Source organism: Haliotis cracherodii, unplaced genomic scaffold, assembly GCF_022045235.1.
Source record: "Haliotis cracherodii isolate W230 unplaced genomic scaffold, xgHalCrac1.p SCAF_8, whole genome shotgun sequence".
Classification (NCBI taxonomy): Eukaryota; Metazoa; Mollusca; class Gastropoda; order Lepetellida; family Haliotidae; genus Haliotis; species Haliotis cracherodii.
This window is the reverse complement of record NW_027266341.1, coordinates 60,965,840-60,986,019: the sequence shown is the minus strand read 5'-3', so window position 1 is coordinate 60,986,019 and position 20,180 is coordinate 60,965,840. Positions and strand designations below refer to the sequence as shown.

General features: G+C 38.8%; 1 protein-coding gene across 1 annotated transcript in view; it reads right to left on the bottom strand.

Moving 5' to 3' along the window:
* Positions 1 to 1,924: 1,924 nt before the first annotated feature.
* The window catches only part of LOC139450416 (enterin neuropeptides-like), a 40,224-nt gene continuing 21,968 nt past the window's right edge, over positions 1,925 to 20,180 (bottom strand). The window contains exons 2-3 of the mRNA XM_071232107.1: positions 14,457 to 14,561; positions 1,925 to 2,589 (exon numbers count right to left, since the gene is read on the bottom strand). Of these exons, the coding sequence (XP_071088208.1) occupies positions 2,183 to 2,589; positions 14,457 to 14,529 (480 nt within the window). The 5' untranslated portion in view covers positions 14,530 to 14,561 and the 3' untranslated portion in view covers positions 1,925 to 2,182. The remainder of the gene's footprint in view (positions 2,590 to 14,456; positions 14,562 to 20,180) is intronic.

Here is a 20,180-nt window from a genome sequence, read left to right as displayed (position 1 = left end):
GTCTCAGTGAATACTTGATGTCATGTATCAAAACGAAAACCTATATGGTCGAACCGCTGGAGATATTACAAGGCTGTACATGCTTTGCATTTACAACTAAAGCCATCATTAGTGATTGAGTGGTACTCGTGCGTTTCTGTCAATAGAGCGACTGCGTCAGCCATTTGAACTAAATACCTGAATTTATGGAGAATTAAATTTAAGACGACAAGGTTCATATGAATATCAATGACAACTACTTCTTTGTGTCTTGCTTTGTTTCAGGAAAAGGTCAAAAAGGTTGTTAGAACTAAAATCGGAGAAATAAAACATATTTGAGAGGTGATGACATCATGTGACAATTGTTTAGTTACCATTTTCTTTTTCCTTAGTTTTCCTCATCCAATCCTCCTGCGTGTGATATATTACATACTGACACACATAATCTAACGGTAATATTGTCTCACGAAAGACTTTGAGTTAATAGATGAAATATGACATAACATAACTTCTCCAAAGTAGACACAATTTATGGATAACAACTTCTTTAATATTGTAAAGGCGACGTTTCGGTATAGATCCTTATACCGTTGTAAGGCAAGACTGACAACAGTATAAGGATCTTTACCGAAACGTCGCCTTTATAGGATTAAAGAAGTTGTTATCCATAAATTATGTCTACCTTGTCATCCGTCAACTTCCAAGTAATGCCTAGCAAATAACATAACTCCTTTTGTGATTATCGGAAAGTCGTTTTATTTTCTACAAATGAACTTGTGATAACATGAGATACAATGTTGTACAATATCACAGGTTTAATGATTAACATTTGATAAAATGTAAGTTTATTGCACAAAATACTATCGTGAAACACCGTCAAAACTTTTCATCCATAAAAATCACGTGTACGGTTTCTCCGGTTTGAATTTCTGAATAATTATGACTAATAAGAGAACATGTATTCCAAAATAGAAGTTCTCAATATCTGTATTCTTATGTTGTCTTCCTCTAATTTTTATGGATGTTATCAAAATATTCATTCTGTTTACGTTTACCAAAAGTTAAATAAATAAATATATATATTTTAAAACATAAACTCAACATCTATCATAACAGTCACAAATCAATGTTAAGCTTAAGCATTATAAAGCAAATTTACAAATTCATGAAAACATATTGAAAAGAAAAATATGACTTTAAGCTTAGAATGACCTTCTCACTTTGTGAAGCAATTTACAGCAGAATCCTTCCTTGACCCTGGGCAATACTGAATTTTAACCTCCCGATGTCATTGCCTTCATCTTTAGATATTAGTTTATATTTCTTTCAACAGCATCCCTGAGTTTAAATGTTCTCTGAGCCATTTTCGCCTCCTTTCTAATTTAACTTTTGTAGTCCATTATCCCCAAAACAAACCATTTTTGGAAATGCGATCTCTGTCGGATCACTTAGGATTTTCCTATATTTTATACTGGGGCACCATCTCAAGTGCCAATATGGCAGTATTATCTAAAGTTGTTTCCCGCTGATTGGTCACTAACAATCAATGCTGGACTTCAAATTGTGTTTACAAATGCAAGCGTTTGTATCGGTAGCTATTGAAAATATGACGACAAGTAGTCACTTTGTAACACTCAACTATTTTATTGTCCACACGAAACCTTTTTGTGACATGCTCTCCTGGCTAATGGCGATTTGAATGATGACAATATTCAGCGATGAACCATATACAGTCAGCGAACGATGGGACTTGAGACAAGAAACAAAAGTATTGTACCGCAGATGCCATGGTAAACACTATCGTTTATGCTTCACACTCCTTTGTGTTTATATATTCATGTTTTACTGTTGGGCTCTCAGAGTAGACATCTTGTCCAAGTAAACAGGGTGTTTCTTTGTAGTAAAACGCTTCCAGGATTTCACAAAGTAGGGTTCAACACAGACATTTTTATGATGTTTTATTCGAAAAATATCCATTACTGTCTTAATTGTCGGTGAATAGTTCTCTTAATGTTTGTTCGCACATGAGAGATAGCATGAATATAGTCAGAAAATAGCACGCATTCAGTTTCAATGAGAGAGTAAGAGATGGACGTGTTTTTTAGTTTTGCCGAATCTTAAGCCTGTCCACGTCCACTTCACATTTGAAGAGGAGCCTATTACGTCACTTCCGAAACGATGCACAGCGTCAACTGCACCCGTTTTAGGGAGCACTTCCACTGTTCTTGTTCTTTCCCAAGGCGTAGTAAACAAAGGGGTTAACCAGCCTGTTGTTTTCATAGTATCCATCCGCGAGATCAGAGTCACCGTAGGGGACGTTGTTTTCCCAGTCTTCACCGTTGTCCAGGGCGTTGGCGTCGTTCATTTCCATGTCACGTTTGCCGACGAACATTCGGTGGGCGTAGGGCCTCTTGCCAACGAACCACCGTCCGACTTTGGGGCTGAGGCGTGTTTGAAAGGCCGTAGGCATGCGTTTGCCGACGAAGTAGTAGCCGTACTTTGGACTCCTGGACTCAAGCTCGATCGGCAATCGCTTCCCAACGAACATGTGGGTGAAGCCTGGACTTCTCCGTTTCTCAGCGGCAGTGTCGTCACTTGTTTGGTCATTTCCTGAAACAAACACGATCGTTTAAAAATATTGCTTGGGGTGAAAGTGAGCGAGTGAGTTTATACGCAGTTTTAAGCAATATTCCAGCAGAGGGATCCCAAACTCTTGGGGTGATAGTGCTGCTGATTACAAACATCACTATAAATGTTTTAAAACAAGATAAGATAAGACTTTATTATCCCAAGAAAAAATCATGATGCACAGTTCATGATCATTAGGACTGAAATATGAAAAAAAGAAAATATATCACATTAAATATGTACTTAAGAAAATAAGAAAATTACTTATCTAACCATGGGTAAAAACATGAAGAGAATTGAACACTATCATTGTGACGACAAGGAATGGTATCTAAAAAGTCACTGTCATTGTGTCCTTTAACACCAGTCCTTTAATAATGAACTCCCTAATATTCCACACAAGAAAAGGGTAAATTCAAAGTCAACGTAAAAACGTAAATGCCAATGTCATGTTCTTTGCCTCCCACATGTAGTCAAAATGTCGCATAACGACCTGCAAATCCTAATTAAGTGAACATATTGGCATAAGCCAATACATGACATACATTGTAGACATTGTAGGCCTTTGCTGCACCATGCTACCCTGAAGCTAAAAGAGTTAGTTTTTGGAAATGTCAGAGATTGCAGTAGACCAAGCAGAGCAGCACATCTCGCCTCCACTGTGGTATTAACAGACTACAATCAGAACGGCTAATGACTGTTACCAGGTTTCCCGCAACCAGAGAGTAGCGTGATTGAAGAGCAGACAGGGTCTTCCTCGGCAAATCATGCAAACAGTATAAAGTTTAAACTGAGTCAGCAAATGACAAGGCCATACACCGGTATTCTTCTTCCTTCATACAAGGCATATCTTATAAATCTTTGGTTTCAGAATTAACATTGAATTCACCACGAATCGATGGGGAATCGGATATGTAAAGGATTTTCCACAGGCTGTACCCATAAGCTTCTATTTTCAGATATCGGAAGTACTAGAACTGCAATAATAGATCCTTATGAACGACATCAGCTGTCTGGATGTATTTTCATTATGTGATGACGTAGGAATGATGCCTACGAAGCTGAATCCATGTGTTCAGAGGATGTATTGGAAAACGTGTATCAAAAATAGTACAGTCTTTTGTGTCTTTTCAGAGTTACTAGGTTAATATCTCATAATGTGTCAAAAAGGGACGTTTTAGGTATGCCGAAGCGTCTACTTCTGTTCGCCTTAATGCATTCTTGACGAAGTTAGGAGACCCTTTAGCCTTGCAATTTAGAATGGACTCTTCATCCTTCCTTTCAGTGATCAAGTCAGACCGGCAATTACACAAAGTCGACTTCTTTTGGTCAGATAATGGTGAGCAAATATAACACAGAGAATGCTTGAGTGGTCAGCGTCCGCTGTGTGGTGGAAACCGCCCTGTCATTATGGCGGGAATGCTTTCAGACCAATTTAAGTATTCGTCCTTTCCTTCAAATAAGACGACTATTGTTTGGTCATGCTTGTAGCACCAATTGCGTGCGGCTCTAGTAACAGAGGTTTTCTAATTGTAGTGACATTTCTTCTATCAATTGCAGTCTTACGAGTTGTGCAGACATTTTACCGTAGGATAACGGTGCTTCTATCAAGAGACTTGGCGCATGTTATGGTAACTTGGCGGCCTTTGTTTCGATTTATGTTGGAAATTACCTGTCTACCGTCTTGCACCATCTCATGCGTTTAATGTTTATGTTTCATGATGGGTGGGTACTTGATAATGTGCCATTAATCTGTCTACACGAAAGGTTCATGAATATTTCAAGTAACTTTCAATGCCATTTTTAAAGTTGACAAGCGAATCGCAACCATATTATTTTGGAGTTTAGTGACTAGATCTTCTTCATTAAAGGACGTGAACGTCAATGTAGGATCATATTTGCATCGTTCCTTATATTCATGTTTGTCATCGTCTGACCGTTTTTGTACTGCTGACAAAAAACACCGTGCTCATCCTGGGGTAAAACACTCTTTGAATAGGTAAGTTTGTATTGGTTTCTTCTTAAATCAATTCAAGTTTTATGGTCATTTATTTAATACAATATGCAATCGTTACTGAGTTAGTATTACACTTATTAATATGAAATGTCAACGCCAAAGAATAATCAGTCTCGATTATCTGTAGGAACAGATTCCAATGGGGCGTTAAAGGTAAAATAATGATAAAAAGTATATTTATCTGTGAATAAATCACTGAATTGTAACGATCACACCGGGTTTTCGCGAAAACGGTATGCATGGTCTACATAGAACCCACCATACTTTGCAGAATAAAAGTTAGTTTGTTGCCTGGCCATTTTTTTATCTTATCTTGTATTTTCCTGTCGACAGTTTCACGACTTAGGCAACTTAAAGAGGAACATCACATCCGTGTCTGATTCAATGTTCAGTGTATGAACCAATTCTTAGGTTCTTCCACTTTCACATTGCTGGAGTGTTGCTAACTCTTCACTCATTCCCATTCAAAGAGGTCACATCCTTTAGAACCGATTGATGAAATTATTTCCAATGTTGCATTATAGCTCTGGCTATTGTAGTTACCGACGTGGACGACGTAATCTTTGTTTCCGGAGTATATTTCTATATGGGTGCTCCTTTCAAAAGGGAACATGCAATACCTGCTGTCCATCACGTACATGAAGATTGAAAAATACATTTTCTATTTCAAATTACTTTCAAATTGAAGAGAAGGACCACGTCTGACCTCTGTAGATATGTACTTCGAAGGCCCTGACATGATACTAGATAACTGTCGGGGTGATTAGAATTGATTACACTTGTGATTGAAATAGTTCACTCAATACCAAGCTGGTTGTATCTAAGACCAAATCTTGATTTGATGGACATGGGTGGCAGATGAGCTAGTGGTAGGAGAGTGTGGAATCTAGGAGTGCCGACAGTGGGTCAGGAATAGAACGGAAATAGTTATATCCTACGACTTAAGATTAACAAAAGTGATTTCAATTTCGATGGCTTTGTCAACAAGATACCTGACTAAAATTTACCAACTCGTATAGGTACGTTTCGGAATTGGAATACTCTTTTTTCGGATAATTACAATAATCAAAAATCCTGACGTTGTGTAAGAATTATTTTGCCTCCTTTAGATGAACCAACATGCTTAACCCTTACGTCAGTGGCTCCGTGATTTTATGCGCAAGAGTTGCGACCATTTAGAACCGCGGACCATGGTTTAACTCTTAGACTCCTTTATCCTTCGTTTATGAGCACGGTGTCTGTTCACTGGTATTACCTTTCCGTGCATCCCCATGAGGCCAACACGCTATGCTGTGACTGGAGCACAGCTCATGTCGGTGCCAAAGGCAGTCTCCCATGATAGTTGATTATGTAAACACACAGAGCAGAACATGTCATGCTGGCCGCCACGTTGACAACTGGACACATACATCAACGTCATTTTGACGGTTCTCAACCTCTTAGCTCTCAACAATCATTGTCTCACTTGAATAAACATGGACAAGAGGTAACGATAGCACAGATCGTAATGGGTTTCTGCACTGTGAATATCGTGTTTCCCTGCTACCCTTCCTCGTGGGTGAGTGGCAGTAGCGAGCATATCACCCACAATATTATTCCCTTGCGTGCAATGAACATTGTGAGCCATTTACCCTCTTGTTAAACTACATGCATATCACAATAGCAAACGTCAGTTTGACCGATATATGTGAGCATATTTTCAAACAATTAATAACGTCAGTCACTGAAATGGAGCCAGCCTCTGGTGTATTAAACTAAAACATGCTCATTCAAAAAAATCAAAAGGATATTAGCATTGAAACGAGGAACCTCGTAACAACGTCATTGATTTAATAACCTACGTTGGTTGTAGGCTCCAGGTAGATGAAACGTTTCGACTTCATGTTAGCTTTCAGAAAAATCATTCCTCTGTACACATGTTAAGCACATCATATAAGCAAGGTGTCAAGTGTTTACTATCATCCTGTGGAATATGTTTAGAATAATACAATTATTCCGTGATCGAGTGAGGCAGTGTTTTTTGTGAGATCTGTCAACGATGTCACGTTGGAGCAACGAGGCAAGGTGTATGCTACTTCTCTCTTTCATCCTATACCACCCTAGTCCGTTGTATTTGACAAGTTATATGATCTTTCGAGCTGTTCGGAGTCCCTTAAGTCAGGAAATTGGCATCTAAATGACACATGTCAAATTGCGCGTTTTCCCCCTGATTACAAACATCAAATAGTGATGTCTTTTCATGGCTTTTACTAAGACAATTACCAGCAAGGTCTGCATCTCTGGCAGAGAAGCTAATCAGTTTGTCGTTTGTCTTGCGTTCACGGCGGAGATAGTTAAGATTGAGTGCTACACTATCCAAGTAAGTCATTCCAAGAGATTGTATTCATGCCATTTGCGTTATTTATCGAGACCAAATGGCCTTACAAGGACGTTCTGTGCATTGGACTTTCACTTAAGGGGATTTCATTTTTATTTCAAAGGAGTAACGTTGAAATTAATTAGAAAACGATGGCAAAATAATGAAGGAAGCCAGATTATTTCTCAGCGGATAAGGAAATCGGCATATGTGACATTTCTGTCACGGTTTAGGATACACGTAAGAAACTTTTATAGACATGTCGAGGACATTTCCAAATTTGACGCATCAGTGACAATAATGATGTCCGATAAATTTCCCTATTTTGACTTTTCGGGTTTTCGGGTGAACAATTGACTTTCCTTTGCGTGTATTTGTGACGGGTTCCACGGGTGGGACAGGATACGCTCGGCTTTTCGCGGACACCTGGTATTATTACTATTTGTTAGTGATTCATAAACACATTTTCATGATATAGTCGGAATCGTACAGTCGACTCTGCCTCATGCTGATATTTCTATTGGATATGGAAAGGCTTTTGTCGCATTATTATTATTATTATTATTATTATTATTATTAAAACCAGAGCGCCATTAAGCCTCGTGTATACCCTTTGGTTATTTGTTGACTCAGACATGTTTAGGTGTTATTCCAGTTTAAAAGAACATCTTTCCTCAGAACTAAAATATTAACCTTATTGTGAGCACGTCGTGCAATGGTTGATATTAGGTTCGTGCTTTGTGAATATATGAATATACCTACCGTCAGCAACAGGAATTGTTTAGTTAATACGGATTGTTTGCTGAATAATGCCATAGCTTTCCTTGGATGTGTTTGATAAATCAATATCTGCAGCCTCAGAGTAGTCCCAAAACCACCAAAGAATAATCTGGTTTCATACAAAGATGGTTCCAATTGTCTTGTAGCTCCGAAGCGGCTTTGGGTGAATGATAGGATATACGGCTCTTGCCTTACATTCGTGTATTTAGTATTGTGTGCATAAAAGACAGACTCCTCAGCGTCTCGTACTTACAAACATAAGTGATTACACTGATGGCTCCGAGGGAGATCTTGGTATTGGCATTAATTAACAAGTAATGACTTATACACAGGTCCCTAAGGCTCCATGCTGATGTCGTTAGCCGTCTCTTGTTATGGTCTCGGCATTCGTCATTAAAAGGAATTTAACATCAGTAGTGTTACAGAGACAAATATGACCAAACCTCCAGGGACGAGACACCGAGAAAACTTGTTTAGGCGAGGTAGGATAAAATGAAATAAGTCGGAAAGTGATGAATATTTTATATAAAAATACTCAACGAACATTCTGTAATGGTGTGTGAACCGACGCTTATGAACCCACCACGGGTGACGTCATAGATCCATCACTCGAGATGCACCATTTGGCTTGTATAGGATTAGCGTGTAAAGTTTGGAAAACACGACAGCATATCGTGATAAGAATAAAAACACTATGTGGTCACACTTGACTGATTGTTATTTTTGTCATTAAGTGGTACACATTGGAAACGTGTCTTCTTAGCGTACATACTTCTCTATATATTTCTATGGTTCGCGTTTCTTTTGGTGATGAGTATATTTAACATATCGATGTATAGTAACCACTTTCATATCTTTTTAAAGTAGAAGACACCTTGAACTTTAAAACAGAAGCATCGACTGTTGTCAAGTTCTGTTGTCAGTACAAGTTCTGTTTTGTACCCAGCATAGTTGACAGGGAAATTGCCAGCTACATTTAACAAACGAATATTTCATGTCGGAAAACAGCAGTCGGATTCTCATCTATTTCTCACACCAGTGAACACTTTTACAAAACAAACCACTGATGATAAGAGGTAGCTGCCTCTAACCATTGTTTACGTAACCACACAACATAACAAGCGAGTCAATATTTCTATGTGCTCTGATAAATATAAAACCATATATCTGTACATGATTGGCGGCCATCCATTTTGCGTCTACTCGTCTTCAGTTGTTGTAACGCTATGTAAGTATATGCATTAGAGCTCTATTGTCCATTTGTCGAAATCGATCTCAAATTTTTATTGCCGACCAAATTGGAATAATAACATAAAGTTGATATTATACAAAGTTATACAAATGGGAATGTTGAATAAAATACAGAACACAGTTCTAAAAATACCATATGGTGTTTAATGTTTCAAACAATGAGTCCAGTTTAGTTCGCTGCGAAACACAAGAACTTGGCCTATCATAGATTTGAATAATTCATTGCATTTTCTATTGTTTTGAGATAAAAATAGTCTTGAATGCCCTTGAGCGGGTTTTGTTAATATGCATATTGCGCACAAGGTTTATACTCGGGATAACAATCTTGGGCGGAGGTTTTATGTCTGGGTTCAAGTCCCAACGGAATTCACTGGGTCAGCACCTCTAACAAAAAGGATCTTCATGAATGATTTCTGTCAAACGAAGCAAATCTAACGTAAATATTTCTCGGGATGACTGGCGAAAGTAGACTTAAGGAAAGCTGTTGCTGTTTGCCCTCTTACCAATTCTCTCCAATCACTAGACAAATCAAACCAGCTGACAATGTTCGGGGACTCGCAATAACACACGTGTCAGAAGGGATAGCTTCTCCGCATTTTCACAGTCGAAATGATTAAGTTCTTTTGTTGGAGTATTTTAACCCATGGCAAACTTGCATCTGAATCATTACAAGAAATTAGTATGTGCAAATACTTCAGAAATGTGTCCTAAGGATTCGGTTCATCTTCGGCTTGAGACGCCTGTACAATTGACTGTTTCAGACATGGCGGTGTAGAGACGCAGTTCCAATTATTGTAAAGTCAACAGAAACTGTGAAGGAGAGATGAGGCGGAGGTCATAAGGGAATTGACATTGCCTTGTCTCCTGGCATCACCCTAAGCCCCTATTCACATGACATTCACATTATTGTTATTCACGTTCACATTGGTCACATGGCGACTGTGTCATCAATGATTTTTCAGTGGTCCATTCATATAATTTCCACCACCATTTTGCCCCTTTTGCTCAATCGAGACTGGGTATTCTCTGCTGTTGACGTTTAATGTCAACGATAAACAACACTTCAGATAGAACGTTAATTTGAAAACAAACATGTCACGGATTTTCACCGCGACCCTTGTCATACATATACAATTCAGTTTTCATAAAAATGCTGGCAATAATCACTTCTCCATCAAATAGACATCATGCATTTTTTCCCCTCATTTCACTACGTGCAGCTTTAACAAGCTGTCGAAAACCCCGCGATGAAGAAAAAAAAGTGTTTGGTTTTCAACTGTATTTGTCCCAGTTTTTATTGACGTTAATTTCCTCCCTATCACTAACAAAAACACTGTCAATGAAACGTTCACGTCAGAGATGAAAAGGGGATATTGTATAATCTAAAAACTCCAATATTTTGACACGTCCCTGAAGGCATACATCTATTCATATAACTCTTGTTATTCCCCGTTCCCGGTTGGGTCAATATTAAACTTTGGTATTAAAATCAGAAAAAACACATAAGTCTGTGGGCAAAATTAGACATTTTTTTCTGTCGGAGGATAAACCCGTTAACCTGTATCATATCCACATGACGTCAATATAATAAAGAATATTATATTAGATAGAGAATATGCCAAAATGGGAATTTGAATGACTTGGGCAGATTATAACTGCAAAACATGACTGATTGTATTGAACAAGTGACTGTCGCAAGTCCCCAAGGCTTCAGATGCAATCTGGTATTATACGTTTTATAACACAAAACTTTCTTGAGATACCGAAAAACTCATCCACAAGGAAACCGACACGGTTTAGCCTTGAAGGCACGAATGCATCTCTAAGTCTGGTTCTGTTGAAACACACCTAATGACCATAACAAAGAACTATTTTCTCCAAAACAGATTATTAAATATGTATTTGAGATAGAAGTTTTATCAAAGTGACGAATCTGTTCTTAGGTTCAAATAGAAAGTCATTAAGATACACAATGCACATTTAGTATTAGCTTTGAGTACCTACTAACGTACAATATCAATAATTAAATCATCATGATGAATTATCAGTCTTCAATTAGGGTAGTGCGTGGGAACAATAGCAACACAGAAAATAGCATGATCCAATTATTTTTGTACATTTCATTACTTTGCCACCAATGTCCCCAGGATATGATTCGGTCCATTTCATGATTACTTTATTAATATTCTCAACAGTTTATGCTGACAGAATAGGTCAATATGTATCCCCGCTTCCGCGTTATTGTTGGTGGATGTGTAATGTCCCAAATCAACCGGATGCATAAGATAATTCCTTTAGATATGTACTTTTCAGACCATGGTATGGTATTCATGTCGACATGTAGATGTAGTGGCATGTTCTATTAGCGGGCGTGATTTCACGACTCTTTAAAAAAACTCTGGACTTCACGAAAACAGATACGACCACATGTAACACTTTCATACTTCACTCAAATTACGCCATTATGAACTACGAAACCTGCATACCACTTGCATCCATTTCAAAGAAACTCATAAGGCAATCTGCCAGAAGTTGAGATGGAGCGGTGTCAACGTTCGTTGTTGCTAGAGAAGCAGATATTGTAACTTCGTCGACGTAGGCTAAGCAGAAATTCTGCAGTTAATGCCAGAAACACGTGCAAGGACGGCAAGTCCAATAGTCAAATATCGTGACAAATCTTGTGATCATGGATAATTCGTGGGTAAAATGAATAAATTGATTTGTAGTATGTCTGGATTGTGTAATGATCACCAAACACTTTGGGCGAAGCGGCTCAATATTGTCCGTACAGACTGTCTGATCAACGTCGGAAACAAATCAGTGCAATTATGTTCGCTAATATACCAAATTGTCCTCCATTTACGCATCATAGATCCACTTCCCCGGGTCATGAAGAGGGCGAGTATGTCAGGAAGATTCCTGGTAGTTTGGCCACAACGTGATGCGGTCAAGGCCCCCTGGAGCATGGTCTTAGTGTTAAGATATAGTCCTGGCCACGTTGACTATGGACACGGAGCATCGTCGTGGCGATTTCGGTTAAGAAAAAAACAACGCAAGCCGTTTCAATAGAATACATACCCTCCGACAGCAGTATATATATATCCGCATCAAATAAATAGATAGCGACACAAAGAATTTCAATAATCATAGGAAATATTTACCGAGAGAAAAATCCATTGATATCGACTATTTTGTAAGCATCTGTTTGCGAATCGCTGTCAAATTGTGAAGATAGCAAGTTGGAAAAATATCTCCGTTTAATATACATAGAGTCGACTGTGTGTTTTTATTTCGTTATGTTGTCTAAAATGTTTACTGCTTAAAAATATATTCGAAATGGAAAACATATTTGTGAAAACTTAGATTTGATTCAACTACAGTCAACTACGGTTATAACGAACACGCTTATAACGAACTTACTTTTTTTATCCAGACTATTAGCTGTAGTTATGCTGTATATATGCTTATAACGAACTACTGTTATAACGAACTAAAATTAGTAGTCCCTTGGAGTTCGTTATAACCGTACTTTACTGTATATGTTTTGTATGTTTCGTTAACATTAATTGAGAGAAATAGAATATTCGCCAAGACTTGATGAGATGAAAGTGTTGGGGAACGCTCTGTGACATGGAATAACGAGACACACCATGATCACCACTTACGCAGCCTTAACGACATGTATACGGCCTAGTCATCACTGGGCCGAGCGACAGCAACTGACTCTGTCTACGGGTTATTGGACACGTAAATTGAACGCAATCCGGTAACGATATTACGGAAGATGTAGGCGACATAATTCGGTTAAATAAACTCTGCTCATCCGGATCCCACTGCTATTAGTTACTTCGTGGTGACGTCATCGCGGCCGATTTCATTAATTTACCCTCGATAACATCACATCCCCCAAGACGCATTAGTACATGCATTCTCATTACCTTGGCAACTGCGTTTCTGGTTTATCGATAATCGGGTTTTAAAGATGCTACCTACTGGTGCTACATTTATATATGTCTGCACTATGGTTTCTAATACAGGGTCATATAGAACAGTGATAAATATCTTCATCCCGACAGAAAAGGATCAGAGAATAAACAGACTCGAATACCTCCCGAAACAAATCCCACGGGGCGTGAAGGCAAAACAGCGATGGAAATTATATGAATGGAACACTGAAATCAGTGATCACACCAAATGTTCGCGAAAATGGTTAGCATTTTGTGCTGTACCAGAAGCGTCCGCCACTCACACGCTTGTCATGACAGAAAGGAGGTGTCAGTGAGCATGGAGGAGTTAACAATTCATGTAAAGGTCATAGTAGGAGATTGCATGGTCAGACGTGTCGACAAGAGACGTGTCTCAATATTGCTGTTAAGCTTGGCACCATTCACGTTTCAAATCGTCTACCTTCTTTATCCTCGTTTTGTTTGTCTACCTATTTTGTTGATAAATTTTGTTTGTTGTTTAACGCCGCACTCAGGAATATTCCAGCCATATGACGGCGGTCTGTAAATATTCGAGTCTGGACCAAACAACCCATTGATTGACCTCATGCGTATCGATCCTCGCAATTGGGATCGATGACATGCATCAACCAAGTCAGCAAGCCTGACCACCCGATCCCGTTTGTCGCCTCTTACGACGAGTAGAGTCGCCTTTTACAGCAAACATGGGTTGCTGAAGACCTATTCTACCCCGGATCTTCACGGGTCTTTTGATGACTACACCATTTGTAAATCGAATCTCTTCATCATCACCGTCTTTCCAACGTCAAGTGAGTGAATGAATGTTAGTTTAGACCACAGCATTAGCAGCGACCTGAGACACAATCACAAAGGCACGATAAACAGGAGGCACTGTGGACCTATCCTGCTGTGGAGGTACACCTGTTGTGTAAAGGGGTTCTCACGAACGTTTCATTCCAGTTCTAGCCCAGTGGATAGAGTGTTCAATCGTTATGCCAATGACTTCAGTTCGTTCCAGAGTATCGATACAATATGAGCATGATAACTGGAATGTAGGAAGCGGCCGAAAAGTATTTATTTCCCCCTATGATTCCCTTCTACCAAATGTGTATCTCGAATTGCCCATCGTATTCGGGACCATGCGGACCTTTTTGACATGAAGTAATTAAAAGGTGAAAATGAAGATCTGTGAATGGTTATGATTGTTGTATTTCTAAACCTGAATCTAAAAGTGCAAACAACACTTGACATAGAGACGCCCACCTCGGTTCCATCTGTCATGTTGCGTAACTCATGTGAAAACGAACACAGGTGTACGAAAATTGCTCTTGGAGAGGCCTAGGTTCTATTTTTTATTCAGTTTTCATCTGTCAACATGGATTTAAAACAATACAGACATGTTCTACGTCTTAGAAAAGGTAGAAAAAGAAAGACATGCAACTAATTAACTCGCATAATTATCAAAGAGATCCAAGCTTACCTGTGACGAAAACAGTGTGTATAAATAATATGGCGAGGCTGACTTTCCATAGATACTCCACGATGGGCGACATAGTGTGGTGATTCGGCTCTGTCAATCGGTGGTCTGAAAACAGAGAGTTGACATTTCAAAATAACAGCGACGAAACCTACTTCAGTCTAAACTACTGGACTATTGTTCGACATGAACGAAATGCTGACTTATGGAAAGCTTAAGTCATCACTCTTTTCGCACGGTCTTGTGGGAAATTTTTGTCAGTCTGAATCAGGGAAAAGGAATTAGCTATTTGACCATTATTGAACGATATCAGATCATCAAATACTCACAGTTTAAGTTAAAATTCTTGCATAAATTCCCTTGTTTTAATTTTGCCAATTCGAGCAGAAATTCTGATTCATGGGCGTAAAGAAACAGATGAACAGTAAGAGGAGCACAGTTGGTGCCCATGGGGATGCCTACTCTTTCTCTGAATTGACTGTTCCCAAATCCACAATCCAGCATTACACATATTGTTTTCTCAGTAAACTTCAGATAACATTTACTTTCTTTCATTTTTAACAAATTGTCCTGAACCTTTGAAGATACAGATGTAACTACACTTGCGGTTTAGTGCCAAATGCACCATGGTTGAAGGAATTAAAATAGTTCCTATAGTTTATCGTGTAGGATAGTCACGTTCAAAGTTTAAAAGAAATGGTTTGACATAATTGAAATATGTTCTTGTCTGAGACTGCAAAGATACAAATAAATCGTTTGAGTTTTTGATAATTCACATACATTAATTCCACTTGTTTCATATAGTTTAAAGAACGTCATTTCTTGGTTATATTAATGATTAGGTTTAATCTTTGAGACAGGGATTCCGTGATACATTTGCTGGACCACCAATACATCTCTTTGTATGGATTTTTAGAGAGCTTTGTAATCCAGTACAAAAGTGGAATGGACATGTCTTAAGCTTTTAAAGTCAAACGTTGTACTATGTGTGTGAAGACAAACATTAGATATGAATCGCATTCTGAATTTATAATGGCATTTTATTATTTTTTGAACGTTTTCGTCAAATCGTTAAAACATTTCATACTTTTTTCTATTCTGCATGTGATTTCTTACTTCATGTGATTTGTCCCATTGCTCAGTTGTGTTTGCTTAATGTCCCGTTCTCGGCGTTTCAGGAGCGTGTCCATTGTTTCTATTACAAATACACTTGCATTTCCAGCAAAGCAGTCAGAAGAATAATATTTTTTCTTCTAATGTAATGCTACTCTGTATGCACATGATATGTAGTGTCAATGATTGATCGGCATGCTGTTTAACAACTTGTCATATAAATGAAAAACAAATTTAAACGTGTTTGCAGTGTACTTGACGTTACACGTCTCTGGGTTATATGGCGTAAACAAAAGATTGCAGAACACAATCTGTGTGAAGTATGATTGTAATGAATAGCCAGAAGCGAACAGAGGGTTAAAAAACTGGGTTTTTTTAAGTCCAATAAGATATATTTTACACGAAAGAATCGATAGTGACGTTGAAAAATCTACTGTCCCATCCAATGACATATCAACACACAGTCTGCATTTTTTCGCAAGGAAAAGCATTTTAGCACTTGAAAGGTAAAATCTATTTCCTTAACATCACCAGAGCTTTCTTCAGGACGTGATGTCTCTGTGATACGTAAGCGTCCGTACATTTGTCTCTGAAGTATTGTGTCGTTGTCTGATTTAACAATCAATAGTTGTCTGCACTTGTGTACTATAATGGCGTTTATGGGTCAGCGATGTCTACTTGAGATCTTCTTAATGCGTTTACACATCACTTACTCCCTGTGTTGATATTTACTGATCTGTTTGTCGCGAACAAGAAACATCGACTCCAAAGAGCAACTTGTGTAGCTTGTTTCAGCCCGAGTGCGTCAGCAGCGGCCGTGTCAATACAAATGAAGTTGTGTTGACAGTACAATATGTCGATGGAGTTATGGAAATAAACATGTTCTATCCGTAAACTGATGTTCTGCTTAATCTTTCCAATGTCCCGTAATGCAAAATCATGATGCCGTAACAATTGACATTTCACACATAATGGTTCCTTAAAATCAGGATTTGCAGTCCAGTTGTGCCATTTTAGTCCGTTCTTCTTAAAATTAGGTGTTATATTGGGAAGTAATTTACATCAATAATATTGTATCCACATAACGTCGATTGATTTAATAAACCTTCTGTATGAGGCCATTTTACAAAACCAGTTTAAGCTGGTTGCACGACCTATGGTTTTGCCTGGGTGTGTTGTCTCTAAATCATATGGAGTGGTGTGGTAGCCGAGTGGTTAACGTGTACGCTCATCACGCCGTAAGTCCTGGTTCGATTCCTCACTTAGGTACAATTTCCCCCGGCGTGATATTGCTGAAATATTGCTTAAAGTGGCGTAGAACCACACTCACTCACTCACGAAATCCTTTATGCATTCACGGGGTAGACACACTGTTTGATATGCTACGTTTATTCAACCTGTTTTCTGATGTAATGGTTTATACTATATCCTTGGTTTTATCATAATCATCCAGACAAGGTTAAGGGCACAAAATAGATTATCTTTATAAAGATGAAGATATAATATTCAGCTTGTGTCTGGGATTAAATCAATTTCACAGACAGGATCTCAGTTATAGAACTCAAGTGTCAATGAATCTCTTTAAAGATATTAACGTGCAGAGATATCCGAATGATCAGCAATAAACTGCTGAGAGTTATAGGCGTGGCAATAAACTATGCGACTATGAATCGTCTTGTGCAAGGGGTCATTTTAATACGCTGGCAAATCGAACCAGTCGGCGTGCTGTCTGTTAATATTTCATAATGTAAATTCTAAAATCATAATGTGTGAGAAAAGATCGACATTATTTAAGAATTTATTCAATAAAGCGTCACGATCGTTAACCCCAAATCATAATTATTCAATGCTCTGTTGAACGAGGCTCTTTTCCTTTTTAACCGGAACATGAATTCGAAACAGAAAAAGAAGACATTTATACTTGGTATTAATCAGTGCTTCTTTCAGCAACAAATCAACGCTGAAGTCGTTGAGATTCCCATATCCCCTTCACACTCTAAATCAAGGCAGCTCTAACCGAAGCACGCTACTTCGCGTGATAGTGTGATGAGTTTTCACAGGGGTATTTCCCCCAACAAGTAGGGAAATTCAAAGTCATCAACGGCAAATTCGACATACGTTTGGACAAGGAGCTGTGCTGTGCCTATGACGACAAAGGGCCTAGCTGGGCACAAGCGCGTTCTCGTTCTGGTCTCGACAGACTCTCGCGAGTTAACGGGCGACTAATTTGGCAGTAAAACAATTCAGTCTGAATTGAATCAACTTCTCCCAAGGGATAAATAACACGAAATCGGATTCGATGTTGACTGACAATCTGAGTAAGGGTTATGTTCTCCTTCATATAAGAACACTCAGCGGTTGCACTATCCCTTGTTATGCGGTGATTTCCCGTTCTGATATCATTACCCTCCTGAGGGTGTTTTTTGTTGAAATCCATTCTTCTCTAATGTGCTTAATTGAACATATTTCGCCCAGAGTTCTCAATCATAAAAGTGGCCTTTTTCTTTTAAGTTCAACTGACTCTATAAAAAGTGACACTCTAGTGTTTTGTAAAAGTTTGACATAATTCGAAGGGCATTCAAACAGTGATTTGTTGTGCAGTGATTCTCAACACGAAACACATTCTACGTCCGTTCTTCTCAAGAGACAACATACCACATTATTCCAATACTGTTTTTGAATGCCACTATTAAACTCCAAAGACTTCAAAAATGTTCATTGTGTAACTCGACCAATGAAATAATTCTCCATGGCAACCTGCCAACCGCTGACAATCGAAACCGTTACATTATGGATTAAACCAGCCATCTTCTTTTAACCCATCCTAATTTAAATTGAATTTTACCTTTGGCATTGTTGAAATAGATTGTGTAGAAACAAAACATACAGTTATGCTAAAACTAAGTAAGTCATTAATTATTTTTCACATCGTGGGTTAAATGTCACTGATCCCGATAACCTGTCTGTAATTAAAAGGTAAATGTGAAACTACATACCTTAAAATAAGCAGCATATCTACATCTGGTATGCGTCAACAGTCTTCACAAAAAACAATAGGTGAGGTGAAATGGGGTTTAACGTCGCGTCCAAGATTGTTCTACTTATATAGCGACGTGTGTGCTCGTGTGTGTGTGGCTGCTTGTACTAGTCCGGACTGATGCCGATTTATAGTGCTAGCTCACTGAGATACCATGCCGCAGTTTAACATGAATGTACCACTCAAACACAGTATACTGAATCCGAGCCGACCAGTCCTTGTTTTAGCCCCTAATGCCGAGTGCCAGACAGGGCGACAAAACATAACAACAGGCTAATGTATCCCAGCATAACAACAGGCTAATGTATCCCAGCATAACAACAGGCTAATGTATCCCAGCATAACAACAGGCTAATGTATCCCAGCATAACAACAGGCTAATGTATCCCAGCATAACAACAGGCTAATGTATCCCAGCATAACAACAGGCTAATGTATCCCAGCATAACAACAGGCTAATGTATCCCAGCATAACAACAGGCTAATGTATCCCAGCATAACAACAGGCTAATGTATCCCAGCATAACAACAGGCTAATGTATCCCAGCATAACAACAGGCTAATGTATCCCAGCATAACAACAGGCTAATGTATCCCAGCATAACAACAGGCTAATGTATCCCAGCATAACAACAGGCTAATGTATCCCAGCATAACAACAGGCTAATGTATCCCAGCATAACAACAGGCTAATGTATCCCAGCATAACAACAGGCTAATGTATCCCAGCATAACAACAGGCTAATGTATCCCAGCATAACAACAGGCTAATGTATCCCAGCATAACAACAGGCTAATGTATCCCAGCATAACAACAGGCTAATGTATCCCAGCATAACAACAGGCTAATGTATCCCAAGATAGTAACGGACGAACGTATTCTTACACAACAGTAGGCTTATGTATCATACGATAACGACGGGCGAACGTGTCCTAACATAACAACAGTCCAATGAATCCAACATAACAACAGTCTAATAAATAAGTCTTCATCTGACAGAATAACAGGCGAATATTTCTCTTGCCTGACTATGCATCAAGGACCTTCAAAAACAGTGACAAGTTGGTATAGCTCAACCTAGTAACCGACAGATGCATATTCTTATTTAGTGCGCATGAACAGTTATCGCCTGACAGTTTGCGTCAGCAGCCATTACCAATGTTTGCGACACACTAATGAAACGTATTGCATACACGTTAATCATACACTTTGTCCAGGTTCCGTCCGGTTGCAATCGCCGTGCACACTTACACTTGATCTACTGCTGTAGCAAGTGCGCGGTGTTAGGTCCACGTGCCAACTCGATTAAATTTCCTCTCACTGCTACATGATCTCTCAATAAAGGTAAAAGTGAATCAGCCTTTAATCACAGGTATCAACACTTCATCGTGAATGTGTGTGTGACAATTGGTATATCATGGCCGTCCCCCAGGAAATGTGTTAACTGATGGCTTTGTTCGAAATCTGACATATATGTGACCTCTGTTAATGAACCGAGAGACATTTGCGACCTGATAATTGAGTTTTCATGCTTAGGTTATCAATGCGTGTAATTCCCTGAGGTGTGTTGGGAGCC